The sequence below is a fragment of the Syngnathus leptorhynchus genome, chromosome 4 (genome assembly GCF_054491065.1).
Source record: "Syngnathus leptorhynchus isolate UIUO chromosome 4, UIUO_Slep, whole genome shotgun sequence".
Classification (NCBI taxonomy): domain Eukaryota; kingdom Metazoa; phylum Chordata; class Actinopteri; order Syngnathiformes; family Syngnathidae; genus Syngnathus; species Syngnathus leptorhynchus.
The window spans coordinates 17,297,157-17,311,529 of record NC_141198.1 but is presented as its reverse complement, the minus strand read 5'-3'; the positions used below and the strand labels follow the sequence as shown (position 1 = coordinate 17,311,529).

Genomic DNA, 14,373 nt, shown 5'->3' with positions numbered 1-14,373 from the left:
ACTCACGTCTTGATTTTGTGGTAGATTTTGTCCAAATGAAGGAGGAGATGACAAACGGTATTACTCATTCATGAATTGATGATAGATTGACCTTTTAAAAAGGGAGTTATTCAACAGGAAGTTTTTTTTTTTTTGCAAGCTAAAAATGGCTCAAAATGTCACAAAAACATTTTACCTCCTCCATGGCGCTGATGAGGTTCTGTGTCGATTTGTTAATGTCATCCCCGACGGTGGTCGGGCCCGCTCCCTGATAGGCCGAGTCCGGACTGTCGTGGCCGCTCATTTCCACATTGTACGTGGCTTTTGCGGGACAACACAGAAGGTTGTGCATGAAGAAGTAGATTGCAAACACATGCATGCCCTGCAAAGAAACACAAAATGACTTCATTTTTTTAACACGTCACACTAATTAGATGACTTCATGGACGGGACATGACGTCATTGGCGCCTTACTATTTGTGTTTGCGCCACTTCCGCAGTATTATTAAAACCTCCTGGTCAAACAGCGGCAGGATGTGAATTAGCCCTGAAACGCCGGGGCGCCAAATACCGCACGGCCATCTTGTATTTCACGACACCCGTCTCCGAACCGTGACAGTAAAGAAGTATGAATGTGCGTGAAAGTATCCACAATACCTTCATGTGCTTGCTGCCTGAAAAGCTTGTGCCGAGGTTTGTACGTTAGGCTCGTTGGACATGAAAAGGGACATGGGCGCTTAAGCACAGATCATTAGCGGCCTGGGCAGCCAATAGCGACAGGCTTCAACCTGTTATGTAAGTGTGCCCTGATCAGTGGAGAGAACATGCGCCGGGAGAAGGTCAAACAGAACAAATGAGAGATGTAAAGGTGATGGAGTATAAACAGAGGACGAGTGCAAACAAGTGGGTGACGTGGATAAAACGTAGCGCCTGGATGCCATTTGATATTTGAAATGCTTCAACCACACTGTAAAGGTCATGCCTGCAGTTGTTACTTGGAAAGACTGTTTTGAAAGTGTACAGAAGCTGGAAACTCCTCAAGCTTCTTCAAAAAATATGACATTGTTTCAGTAGAGGAATGTCACAGCAGTGCTCCGAGAGCGGAAAGTAATGACCTTTGACTTTAGGGCGCATGATTACGCCATTGGCCAGAAAAGAAAAAAATTGCACGATGTCACCGAATCACATTTGCCGTCCGGAATTTCAACATTGACATCATTGTTGATTGACTTTGGTGCCACACTGTTGTCTTTTGCACGTACGTGCCGCATATCACTGAGAGCTACCACACTTTTTTACAGGCGCATTACGTCGGCGCCGCTGTAACCAAAACAAACGGTCGGACTGGACGAGGCGGTAACAGGGAGGATCATTTCTCTCTCTCTCTCTCTAGTGAATGGCCAGGATTCTCCCAAGATGCAAGGTCTTTCCAAGACAATTAATATGCTACTTTTAAACAAAATAAAATCAACCACTGTGAAATGGAGCAGCTTTCATCAGACAAACTTCCAAAATCAAAAAAATCTGTTTTTACGAGATGTTTGAGGGCCTCTGGAAATCTCGGGACCCTCCTCCGGGCAATCACAGTTTGCCTTGTGATTAGTCTTTAAACCCGTCACCATAACCTACATTCACAACCCAAGTAAATAAAGTGAACAGCTAAATAAACATGAAATAAATAGACATTAGCTAAGCAAGTTTGCCGATGATCTCACCAGCAGCAAATTGCAGATGATGTAGAGGACAAGCATCCACATATGCTTGTAGCCCATATGAAGTCCGGCCCACAAACACACCAGAGAGATGAGCAGGAACATGATGAGGATCAGCGGCACCTCTGGAAGACATTAAAAAAAAGCAACAAATCTTGATGACATTTTGAGCTAAGCAATTCACACACATAAAAAAACAATTTGAAGCTTTGCTAATGCGACTTTCTATGGGGAGTAAAAACGTGTGAAGCCCTCGTGGAGCACGTAGTGAGCTGGTGCATTTGAAATTGACCTTGCAAAATTTGAGTCCGTGTGCACACTTCACTTGACGAGTAGGGTTGAAACACATTTCACTTAGGTGCCACTTCCACCGGCGTATCCCGCTTTCAAACTTCCTTTCGCTCTTATCTGGCCGGCTCTTTCCACACCATCACTTGCGTCAGGACCGGATGGGACTCCGCCTCAGTCTTTTTTGGACTTTCCTGCTCCCTTGTCTCTCTTGGAACATCTATCTGGACCTCCTCCCTTCCCACTTTGGAGTTTTCCAACCATGTAAGCACATTCCAAAGCTGAGATGGAACTTGCGCTTGCTTCTACAGAAGTACAGCCAAGTAGGGGTCGGGCTGCAAAAGTACAGATTTGTACTCATGTGGCCGGTTCGCATCAATATTCTTTGAAAAAGGTCAAATATTGTTGCCTCACCAGAACGTGTGTGAGGTCAATGGCTGACACCGAGGTTGAGTATACTGTGAGGTTCTGTCTGGCTGACATAAGAAATAAACACTTGAAACCCCCGCACAGTTTACATTGAATCGGGCCCACGTCCCGCTGCGACCTAGGATCAACCGAGAAGACGGCGCGAGTTCAACCAAAAGTCGGGTGGAACGACCGTCCGATGCTGACGCGGCTCGTCTCGCAGAGGTCGCCAGCTGTAACAACAAGCGGGCCGTCTCGAGCCGACCGACGCAAGTCGTGCGGGCCGACCCGCTGGCACAGCAGCGCTGTTTTTGCAAAAACATTTTGTTTTGCACTTGAAAGACACGCAGGAAATGCCTGGAGCGCCTGCGGCGGCTTTGCACGAGTGCTGATTTAACCTCGCGGCCTTCCTTCAAAGGCCTCGAGCGGCATCGTGCAATTTTAACAAAACTGAATATGAATCCAATAATTCAAACACGGTATAGGTCATGTTTAAAAAAAGGCTCTGCAAGCAAACCTCGCCCATCTCGTTTGCGTGTGCTAACATTCCCCCGCCAATCAGTGATCAAAGTGCGCTGAGGGAACACCGGAGGGCATAAGAACGCAATACCAGATATTTAATCAGCTGGAAGGAACATCTTGTCTTGCAAACACACCTTGTGCAGCCAGTGGGTGTTCTGATAAAGCTTTGCTTAAAATAGAGCCCATTGTTAGTTAATCCATAGGTTCAGAGGTTGTTGTTTTTTTTCCCCACTCCATCGGTCTATTTGGCTTTGAACAGAAAGTGCAAGAACAAGCATTTTAGTGACGTCAACGGTCTTCACGTGTTCCGTCTCTGAGTTTCTACGTGCGGCCCCGCATGCTGCTGCAGTCTCACACAGATTAGCCTCGAGATTATCTCATCACTTTGTGGTTGAAGTTAAACATCGGGAGATGTTTTTCCAAACCGCGTTGAAACGACACATTCCTGCTTGTGCCTAAGTCGGCTTCAAACGTTCATTTTGTTTTTCACAGGAGCAAAACCTTTGTTGAATTGCACAAATGTTTTTTTATGGTTTAGTTGTTTTTTTACAATTCAAAAAGTGTCTCAAAAAAGCTCATATTTTTGTCAACATTTTAGATTTTTTTAATCTGTGGGACAAAAATTTAAAAGTTACTCTTTTCTAAAATGTCGTCACTGTATAAGCGTGCAAATGAACTATCCCAAAAAATAACGCAAAGCACAGATAGAGCTTACTCAAAATTTAATATTTTGAGAATTGATTATTCTATTGATTAATCCATCAATTAGATCAAAATGTGATTTGCATTCAAATGTATTGCAAAATAAATATTTTTTAAATATTTTGATGATGAAATAAAAACTAATTATAATGAAAAAATCCCAAATTCTAATCTACTCTACACACATCCATGACCATGTCTAAACATCTGGCAACAAAAGTGAGCACACCCCTACCAAAAACAAGACACTCTCTTGTACCTTGCACATTTGGAGATTGATTTGTCACAAACCTGTGCTGTTTACGCGTCCGCGATAGATGTCATCGTATGCCTTCCACTGGTAGGAGACTTTGTAGGCGTGAAAGATGACCACCAGTACGATGACTAGGCAGATGAGCGGCACCAGCACAGCGGCGCACAGAGCAGCATAGATGTTCGGGATGAAGCACCTAAACACATATGACGAGTCAACTTGGACTTCCCTCATCAAACATCACGACCGCCCTGGTAATATGTTGCTTGTGGCATTCAATGTATTGCCCTACAAAATGCTTTCAATGCTTATCACCATTATTATGCTCAATTTTGGATTCATGAGGTCAACCAAGAGCATGCGCGTCTCCGAAAATGGTCATCGGATAGTTTCTTGTCCGTTATTGCCAACAGATCTTTTGATGAGATTGTTTTCATCAGCCACCTCGCCTCAGTTTAATCACATAATGACTTTTCCCAGCTGAATCTGGGGAAATCCACACACTATTACTCAACTAAGTGGCGAGCAAGCAGCAAAACACTCATGTGACTCGGTCTATTTTGCAAGTCAGGTGGGAGTGCGGGATCCAGATAGGACTTTAGTCTGGAGTGACTACAGAGGAAACTAATTGGCTCGGATGTAGCCATGTAGCCATAACATGGAAGGAGGTATGCCAAAATAGACAATTGCATCACATAGGTGGGACTGTGAGAGCATAAATACGCTCGCTCATATTTGTCCTGTGGTGGCCTTGAGTGAGAGCTCACTCTTGTGAAAAATCTCTGAAGGTAAATCTTGCTGAAAGCCTTCAGTCTGAGGAACGTAAATAAAATAACATTTGAGGGAAATAGCAAATGTTACCATGCTTTCATCAGCACATATTAGCTGTTATTTGCTAGCCTTAAGTTTGGTTTTGATTGATAGCATGAAGGGTACTTTGGAATAAGGCAAAGTTATGTGATTCTTGAAATAAGTGTAGCTAACGTTGTGTCGTCCGAATGCAAACGAAAGACAGAGAATCATATCAGCATCCCAGTGGTTGACGGTTCCGATGATGAATGCTGCCTCTTTCCCGCAAAAGAGGAAGGCCAACTTGACTTTTCCTGGGCACACTGAATACTCCTCTGTATCTGTAAATGTCGGATCTATGCGCCCACTGTCTCAGGGCCACATACCCGCCCACGGGAAGCTGCCGTGCACACTCGGGCCCAAGGATAACAGGCACACCTCGGGCCGCCAGCTAATTTTAGAAATAGTGTTTGCCAGCCACTTGCACAAATATTACTTTACATTTTTTTTGTATGTAGAGTGTAGGTATGTTTTTCCACATAAGCTCATTATTTTTGAAGGATTAACGTTCTTTGTACTTCTAGAAGTTAAAGCAGTTATTTATAGTTCACACCTACAAACACACCGAGGGTTGTTTTTGGTTTGCTTTACTAATTTGTTTTGCCGGAAGTGAGTTTTCCAGCTCTGAGGCGAAGACTCGAGTTTCGACGCATGTAAACTGACTGACTCGGTTCATTCATTTGATTGGTTGAGCCATCGCCTCACATGATGTCACCAGATCAGGTGTGTACTTTAGAAAACCAGTTATGTCACTTCCCAAAAAAAACAACACACTCACACATCACTAAACACCAGTCCGTAGACGGCATGAATGGTCCAGTCGAAGCCTCCTAGCAACACGATGACCAAGATGATGATAATGAAAGCAGGAAACCCCCAGCCCAACAGGAAGTAGAGCAGATATCGGCTTTCCGTGTGCTCATCGTTCATTACGAGCACCTGCCAGAAATTCACCGCCTGGGGAGATAGGTGGAGAAAATGTCTTAATCACATGACCGAAATTGTTTCGATCCGCCCGAGACATTTGTGAACGGGTTGGGTGGCGGTGTTTTCTAATCCAGAAGATCTGCAGATGTTAAAGTTACCGATAATGAAATGTGTTCGGGCCTCGCTCGTAATCAGAGGGACACAAAGAACCGTCCCTGCTCTTTGTTCAGTGTAATGAACCTTTATACGACACCTATAAAGCCGATGATGTTTGTGATTGTCCATCTGTCTGTGAACGCATTTGCAAAGACGGTAATTATGTGTGACGCAACAGGAGGTTATGAGATGGTGACCTCTTCCTCCGGCAACCTCTGCTCTGCCGTAATCATAACGACATTGTATAACAAGTATCCCCGGCCCGGCGGACGGCGCCTCACACGTGGACACGCCTGAGCGGCCCGCAAAACCACATTTTGCTTGTGTAACAGCTCAAGTGTGTGTCACAAAATAACAATAGGGAAATGTCACCAGCAAGATGGGCTTTTTGCCTTGGATGAGAGCAGGCCGGAGCCGTCCAGTCACAATAAATGGATGATGTTGAACTCAATGACTTTTGATAGCGGAGGTCGAAGTTGGGAACGGAACACGCAAAATAGAATGTTTAGCTTGCGGTTAGCTAGACAAGTGTGTTTATTTGCAGATAGTTGTGTCTGTGGGAAGTGTTAGGATGTGCCCAAGGAAAATGATATGTCCTGTTATTCCTCTATCAGGCTCCAAGAAGAAATACAGTGACGCCTCTTTGGTCTTACAATTCAACCAAGATGTCAACTTTCACAGTTTTGTTTGTTTACATCGGTAAACTATTACTTCAAAGGAAGTTATGTGATTTTCAAAAAAACATTTAATGGCCACATGAAATAGGCAGGCTGAAAAGGACTAAAAACGAGTTATTCATTCTGTTTTCATAATGTCCCGAAAAAGCAGGTCTATAGGTGGTTAGGGGTCGCCACGGCAATGACGTGACACTACTTCTTTATTACATGAAGCTGTTATTTTAAGGCTAAATTACCACTTGTTGCCTCAACTGTTTGGGTGAATAACTCCCGGGTCACTGACTGGACATGAGCGTCGTACATGAAGGCAAAACACTGCAGTGTTTGTGTGACAAACTAGCAAGCTAACATTTTTGCATAGAGCAGCTCCGTTATGTCACAATATGCTTCCTCCCTAAAAGCCCAAGCCTTGATCCCCGCTTTAGAGCCTAGCAAGCAAAATCCGGTCCGGATCCAGATATTGGCTGCCTTCTGACTATTAGCTGCTGGCACAGATAAATCCACCCAATGTATTGATTTCCTTGTGGTTTGAAATTGGTTTGCTGGCGCCTGTTAGTATCGGCAGCTGGGGGCTTTTGAAGTGTCTGCCTGAGAGAAGTGGTGAGACCTTCAATTACCATCAAAGTGTCTGTGATATACTGTAGTATCTTAATTGCAGCCTCTGTAGCTTCAAGGGCTTTTGTCTGGTTTGTTAGTGAGCTGAACACATGACACAAAAAAAATATTTTTCCAGGCTAGATCTGAGAGTCACTGAATTTGTCTATTCAACAACAATGACCCCATTCTCAAAAAAGGGGTCAGACAGTGTCACACAAGGAGCCGCTTGGGTGAGGTGTTGCTGAGCGGTACCAGTCAAGATTTAAAGGTCAAGTTATGCAACATTCTAGTCTACTTTCATCTCGATACTCGTTGAATGACCCCGCAAAGATGATTAAAAGACTTTAATGACAATAAAAAAATGAAAAGGTTTTGGCTGATAAATCAGCAATTCCATTTCAATTATTATTATTATAGACACGCACAGACTGGACCTTTGAAAGGATCGAAATAAAAAGTGTCCGCAAACCGAGTGACACCTGATATTACCTGTATGAGCATCCAGAAGAACTGACTGAGGTAGAAGTAGTGAAGGAAAAGTGCCAGAGCTGCACAACTGTCCTCTGAAAACACCCTGCCCCGGAAAGTGGACACCAGGAAGCAAATCTGTCAAAGCAAAAGAACAAAATTATATGTGTGTCATAATCTTAAAAGCACACTTCTGATGTCACAGTAATGGAGCGCACAGCATAAAGCAATATAGAAGAAGTAGGGACTATTTCAGATGGCGTTAGCATTAAGCTAGTAGAGTTTGAAATACTTAACACGCAATTCTGTGTATTCTATTGCGGCAGCTCTCACATTTTCTATGTTGCTGGATATTCAAAGTACAAATATTTTTTGAAATATGCCTGACCGATGCATTGAAACAAACACATGACTCAAATAAAGCTAACGTGTTAGAGACAGAAATAAACATGGGAACCAGCCAATGAAGGCAACAGACAATACCTGAAAACATCATTAACCTCGGATGAAAAAAAAAAAAAAAAAGGCCGCTGGCAACACGACAGGGCGCTTGTTCAAAAAATCTGGAGGCCGTGTGGTCGATGCCAAGGGAGTGTCACAAAAGAGTGACTGATAACCTGTTGTTTGTTTCTCCTCACGTTACATCTATCACGCATTGCAGTGCTTCAGGTAACAGTACCTGAATGCCGAATGATGTCCATATTTTATTTCCCATTGAGAGCCACATAGAGAAAAATGCAAATACGTGGAAGGGCCCTTTGCACACATTTTCATTCCTGTTTCATTTTGTTTCATTTTTATTTCTTTTTGAACTGTGTCATAATATCCTTCACTTTTTTTTCTTTGTAACCTTCAGATGCAGGCCATGTTTATTATTACCATATACAAATGGGTCAAAAAAGGTGCAGCAGGTCACAATGTAGGCTCTTAGCTTTTATGTTGGCAGATGTGAGTTCTCGCTATTTTTGAGACAAACTCCCAAAAAAATGAAATGACCATTTTTGGCTTTTCCATATCTTGAATAATAGTCATCATTTTTACATTAAAAAAAACAAAAAATCTCGTGAGTCAGCCATTTCCCTATCCAAAGCCTGCAGGGGGTGAGTGGGCGAGATGGCACAGGAAAGAAACTCAAGTTCCAGGAATTGAGCCTGGGAAGAGAAACCATTCAGGTAGTTCGGAGCTTGCCAGCATAGAGGGACACACCCATAGAATTGAGAAAAACAAAACCAACAGGGAATTAATAACTGGCAAGGAGAGCCTTTCATTTTATTCTAAAGACAAAGTAGGGCCATTATGTCAGTGGAGGTTTCAAGCAAGAACCGAAACGTGCTAACCAAAAGTCATGCAAATAAAATAAATGAATTCATAAATAACAATCTAGAATCACATCAAAGTTGAGTACACGCTATCAACTATAAAACTCTTGATGTGTGTTTTGCTTTTATGACATTCTTCTTCCCTCCGCCCAGAACAAAAGCAACTCCTTCAAGTGGTAGAATCAACACGACCACATAAACTCACATTCAAAGCCATGAAAAACAAACCTCCAGGGCAGAGCACTTGTTAAAGTGATGACAAAGTCATTTATTAATCTCCACTTTTTGAAATAACATTCACTTGCGTGACAGTGAAACATGTTTTCAAATGACTTCACACATGATAGCGGTTTGGCGTTAGCAAACGAGCGACTGTCATTTCAAAATGACCGTCTTATTATCTGAGATGGGTTGTGTCTGTTTGGAGGTCACGGTTACAGCATGCGGCCATTGTTCATATTCTTACAGGCAAGAAGCGGTCAGGTAATGATGACCTCTCCCGGGAAAGAGGTTATCAGGGCGGGGAGGAGTCAGGTGTAGGCTTTATCGGGACCGGCTTTGTCCCCCGTTGGATTTCTCTATTGTGCCTGGCGTAAGGAGTCGAGGTGTCTAGACCCTTAGGCTACAAACTAAGGATTGAGCTCTGCCTGTGTCATGTAAAGGCTTCCCTGCAGGAGCTAAGAGACTGGTTGAACAGGAAAGAAGTATGCAAAAATAAAAGCAGACATTATATAATGACGTGCTGCTCCACCGAATGTCTTCAAGGCACGGCTTCTTGTCCACAGCTACTTGATAAAACGGATCTTGTATATTTGTGTTTCTTCATTATATTGAATATTTAGCACGTGTCCCAGAAAAAAACGCCCCAATGATGCTTTCAGTGACATGACGAGAAGCAGAGTAATATGTACACTCATTTTTTGTTCTTCAATGTAGTCAAGCTCAACATGTCTACTCTGTCATAGTGATTTATCTACTGACGTTTGGGATCCATTTGACATCTATTTCTTAAACAGGTCAGCTTGCTCACAGAAACATGTTGCAAAGTCAAGGCCAAAAATGTTTGCAGTTCATTTAATATGAAGAAAAATATGGTCACTTGATCAATATGCATTTCTTATAGAATAACATCCACTTAATATGATGAATATAAAGTTTGATGGAAAATCTTTTTTTTTTTAGGGGGTCTACAGCGGGAATGTCTCAAAGACGCTTTGATGATTGATTTTAAATTAGAAAAAGTTTAGCCATGTAATTGTATTTACATCGGGAAGAAGCAAAGGCAACACTTGGTTGCTGCTCTCATCCTCCCTGCTGATCAATGTGTGCTGACGCTATGGAAGCTGTGCAGCGGCCCGGCTATAAATAGCACTCGCCTGCATTACATCACTGACCAATTTAGGGAAGGGGAGGGGGGGGGGAAGGGGCACCCAGAGCTGTCTGTGTGCCAGACCATCCATCCATCCATCCATCCATTCTCCCTGCACAACACTTAACCTCTCTACTCTCCCCTCCTCCAGCCATTGTATCCATTCCTTCTAGCCCCAAGTTCCTCTTCATCGTCACCAACAACCCCCCTCCTCTTTCTCTAAGCCCCTCCGCTCTGCTCGCTCACTCCACTCCACTCCGCCTCCAACAGCTACCGGTCTGATCTAGCTGGCTCCAGCCGCAGCCTGCACCCTGGCTGGCTGTTTGCCTTTGTTCGCAAAGCAAAAACACAAGTATGAGATGATGACACGTTTGCAATATCTACCCACGTTTCTGTCTACGTATGATTCATTTGAAACACAAGTACAATGCGAAAGTCAAGTCTTCATTTGAAAAGTAATGCCAAGAGATCACAGAGCTTTCTCCATCGTATTCATGTCAGTAGTACAGGTTTTTTTTTTTTTTGCGCTACTGCCCTGAATGTTACTGCGAGCATCACCAGTCCGCTCACGTGCTCCAGTTTGTCAGTTGTGGCCAACATGCCATTTATGTGCTGAAGCACGCCGGACAAGCAGGCGGCCTGCCACACGGGGTTGCCTGATAGCTGGGTTAGTAGGCCATGCATGTGTGTGGACTTGACAGGTGAGGTTCTTCAAAATTCAAAATGGACAAAGGAAATAGAGCTCCAAAATGTCTGATCTCAAATATCAGCCGCTTGTTGCCTTGCAAAATTTTCAAGCCTGGCCGAATAGTCACAACAAGATAAGCCGTTTGTTTTTATAGAGAGTTGCAATACCAGTTCACTGAGGCCACACCATACAAGTAAAGTTCACGGGTGTTTGGGGTAGAACCTGGGACTGAGGTTTTCTTGCTGAGCCAGCTGTTGGCAAATAAACACCTTTCTCCCCTTTGGTGTGTTTCCCATCCAAACAACCACAACAGTCTGAGATGAGAGCAGCATAAATACAATATACTGTCTTAGTGTGAAAAAGAAAAAACAGCGGCGTATTCTCGGAAGGCCATTCCAAGAACAAAGGCTAACTTTAGCTTTTGGTTTCCAACAGAGCTTCCTTTCCACTTTTATTGACACAAATTAAAGAGTGTCTATTGCTGGAAAATGATATCTGCTTTTCATCAAAGAAGGTTTACCTTCAAGGAAATTCTCATTTTCAGACACAAGGCTTTGTGATGGAAGACACACATTACAAAGAGTGAGCTGGACGAGCTTCTCAAGGTCAACAAAGCCAGCTTAGGGGAGGGACTAAATGTGGCCATACACCACAACTCGCAAAATAGAATCTCTACGGTCATAGTTTGACCATTTTATATGGTTGCTTGTGGGTTCTTTTTTTTTCTCTTCCTAAAAAAAAGCACACAAAGCGATGTGGACACCTAAATATGACTTTAGCACACTTTTACACACATTTCTTGTGCACTGTGCACTCCAGGTAAAAAAAAAAAAAAAAAAAGAATCTATTGGATTTAAATCTTCATCCCCAAACTTTTGTTTTCTTCCAGTGCAATAATTTTCTTTTGAATCATTTGATCCCAAATACACCCAAAATGAGAAATGTGAGTAAACAAGCCAAGAACATGATAATCATCAAGCCAATTAGGTCAAGAGCCGAAACCCGCATTGTCATTTGCTGTAGAGAGATTTTCCAAAAAAACAACACAATAGCCTCTTGGTGTTGAGCAGTCATAAGAAGCACACGTTTGGAACGTACTAGAGCAGTACCAGGGACTTTTTTTGTGGAGCTAGCCTGACCCCTACATGCTGATGCAGACGCTGCAGAAGCTTGCCATCGACTCGGATCTGTTTTTTGATGAGGGTATTCATGCTCAATGCCAATTTCTATGTGCATGTTTTGTAGATAAATGCTTCATTTTGATATTTGCAAACATTTGCTGGAATCGATGTAAAGTATGTTTTATTCGTCGTTTGCAATTCATAGCAAGGTTTACGGCTGAAATGATTTGAGATGTCATTTTCGAAAACAAAAGATGCGATTACAGTTGATCTCCTTCCTCTGTCCGAGACATCCTGATTCCCTCAGGAAGTTAGGCCACTCATTTCAGGCAATTAAGACGGCCGCAGCCATTAGTGGCTCTCTCGCTCGTGTTCTCACACGTTTTCAGGCAATCTTGCGAAACTGCATTTGAAGCACCAATGAGCTCACCGCTTTCAGGGTAAACAAATGTCCTCCAAACCGACAAAGTTCACTTGACATGCGGAGTGCGGCCAAGACAAGCGGTCAAATTCCAAAAATAGAATGTTCCTAAAGGGCTCCCCCCCCCCCCCCGCTTCCACTTTGTTTATCATCTGTTGTGTCAGCCGTGCCGTTTGGTCTTTGACAAATCCGAATCAGGTAAAAGGTTGCATGAAGCATACGTATCAAAAGAAATGCTAAATGCAAAAGTTACACCTGGACGATAAATAAAGATTAGGCTTTGATTGCATCCATCTTAAAATCTGCACAAAATGAAATAATACAATATAGAATTGCATTCGGCATGATTAAAAAAAAAAAGCCGTGCAAAAATAGCTCAAGCATTCTTAACCTGCTAAATTCCATAGCAGCTAGCAGCCAAGGTAGGGGCAAACAGTAGAACAGGGCCGAAGGTGAGAGGTCGCCGTGGCCTCCTGTTACTGTTTATATTGTGCTTTTTCTGGAAATAGAGGAAAGTTCATGGAAGTGATTTTGAGGTCGCCAGCTGTTTGGTCAACAGACAATTGGCAAAAACTGCGAGTCCACAAAGGTCAGAGTCACTCGCAGCGCAGGCAATGACACGGAACCCGACTGCATTAGATTGAAGTATTCCAACAAATTCGGTTGTTCATTTTAATTGTATTTGTCATTGTTCAAAACGTACTTTCTTTCCGATTCCCGACCCAAGGGCTCAATTAGCAATGAACGATTCCAATGGGAAAAGCTTCTACACGTTTATGACTTTGTTCAAGGGCGATTAACTCAAGATTGCATTTTTTTTCAATCAGGATACTGCAGATGAAAGTGCTGCTTGACCCTAACCCCTCCTCCCCAAAAAGGCAATTTTCTACTTTGCATGTGCATGTTACACAGCTAAAAGAATGCACAGCCCAGATGGCCCGCACGATGCATTAAATCAACCTTTTTACAAAATACTTTGCAGAACAGCATAATCCTGGTTGAATACATTTCTCTAATTTCAAGGCCAACTTTCACAAGTTCAAAGAAACAACAATTTGCACTCCACATTTGTGTTTGTTTATTGTTTTGCCGCATGTTCTCCCAAATCGTTTTATTTGAACTCCAAAGTGCATCACTTTTTAGAAGTTATATAATGATTTTTTATTTTTATTTTCCCAAGTAAGGTCACTTTTAAACAAAGTCGTGTTATAGGGAGTTCCGCAGGGATCCTTGATGAGGCCTCTGCTGAGGATAATAAAATGTTAACCGGGGCACTGGACTGTCTGTAATTAGATTAGAGAAGATCATCATTGGTCAAAGTGATGAGTCACACAGGATGTGCGCCGTCATTTCCAGAAGGATAAAACCATGTCAGACAACCAGAGAGAGCGAGCGAGAGCGCAGTTGGGGGCCCAGCAGAAGGAGAGAACAAGTCATGATTCACAGTTAAATAAAACCAAAAGAACAAGAATATAATAAGAAACAACATGACTTTCTGTTTTGTACCAGATCTGTTCATATCTCGTGAAGAGACAACAACAACAACATGACTGCGGTTCTCTCTCAAAGACATTCATCCCGTTGTTTCCAACGCTCAGAGCCAATTGCGCAACTTGCATTTGTCTCGTTCTCTCCGGCCTCACGCTCGCACGCAAAGAAAACTATTTATTTTTTCTCCCCCAAACCCTTGAGGGTTAAAGACGAAAAATTGGATGGGAATTATTCTCTGACGTCAAACCCACAAATCTCATTGTTTTTTTTTTGATTTGATGATTGATTGGGCACGATGAGAACGGGTAAACTTCCTCAGGAAAATGTTTTATTTACATTGGTGTTAAGCTTTCTTCCCAACAAGCCCCCCCCCGTAGAATGGGCTGATTATACAAGCGAACCCTGACGCGAGCCTCTTTTACACTT

The 14,373-nt window shown here is 42.9% G+C and overlaps 1 protein-coding gene across 1 annotated transcript in view; it reads right to left on the bottom strand.

Moving 5' to 3' along the window:
• Positions 1 to 14,373, bottom strand: part of adgrv1 (adhesion G protein-coupled receptor V1) — a 60,639-nt gene that overhangs the window by 3,021 nt on the left and 43,245 nt on the right. The window contains exons 90-94 of the mRNA XM_085908811.1: positions 7,560 to 7,676; positions 5,492 to 5,670; positions 3,903 to 4,060; positions 1,695 to 1,816; positions 176 to 361 (exon numbers count right to left, since the gene is read on the bottom strand). Of these exons, the coding sequence (XP_085764937.1) occupies positions 176 to 361; positions 1,695 to 1,816; positions 3,903 to 4,060; positions 5,492 to 5,670; positions 7,560 to 7,676 (762 nt within the window). The remainder of the gene's footprint in view (positions 1 to 175; positions 362 to 1,694; positions 1,817 to 3,902; positions 4,061 to 5,491; positions 5,671 to 7,559; positions 7,677 to 14,373) is intronic.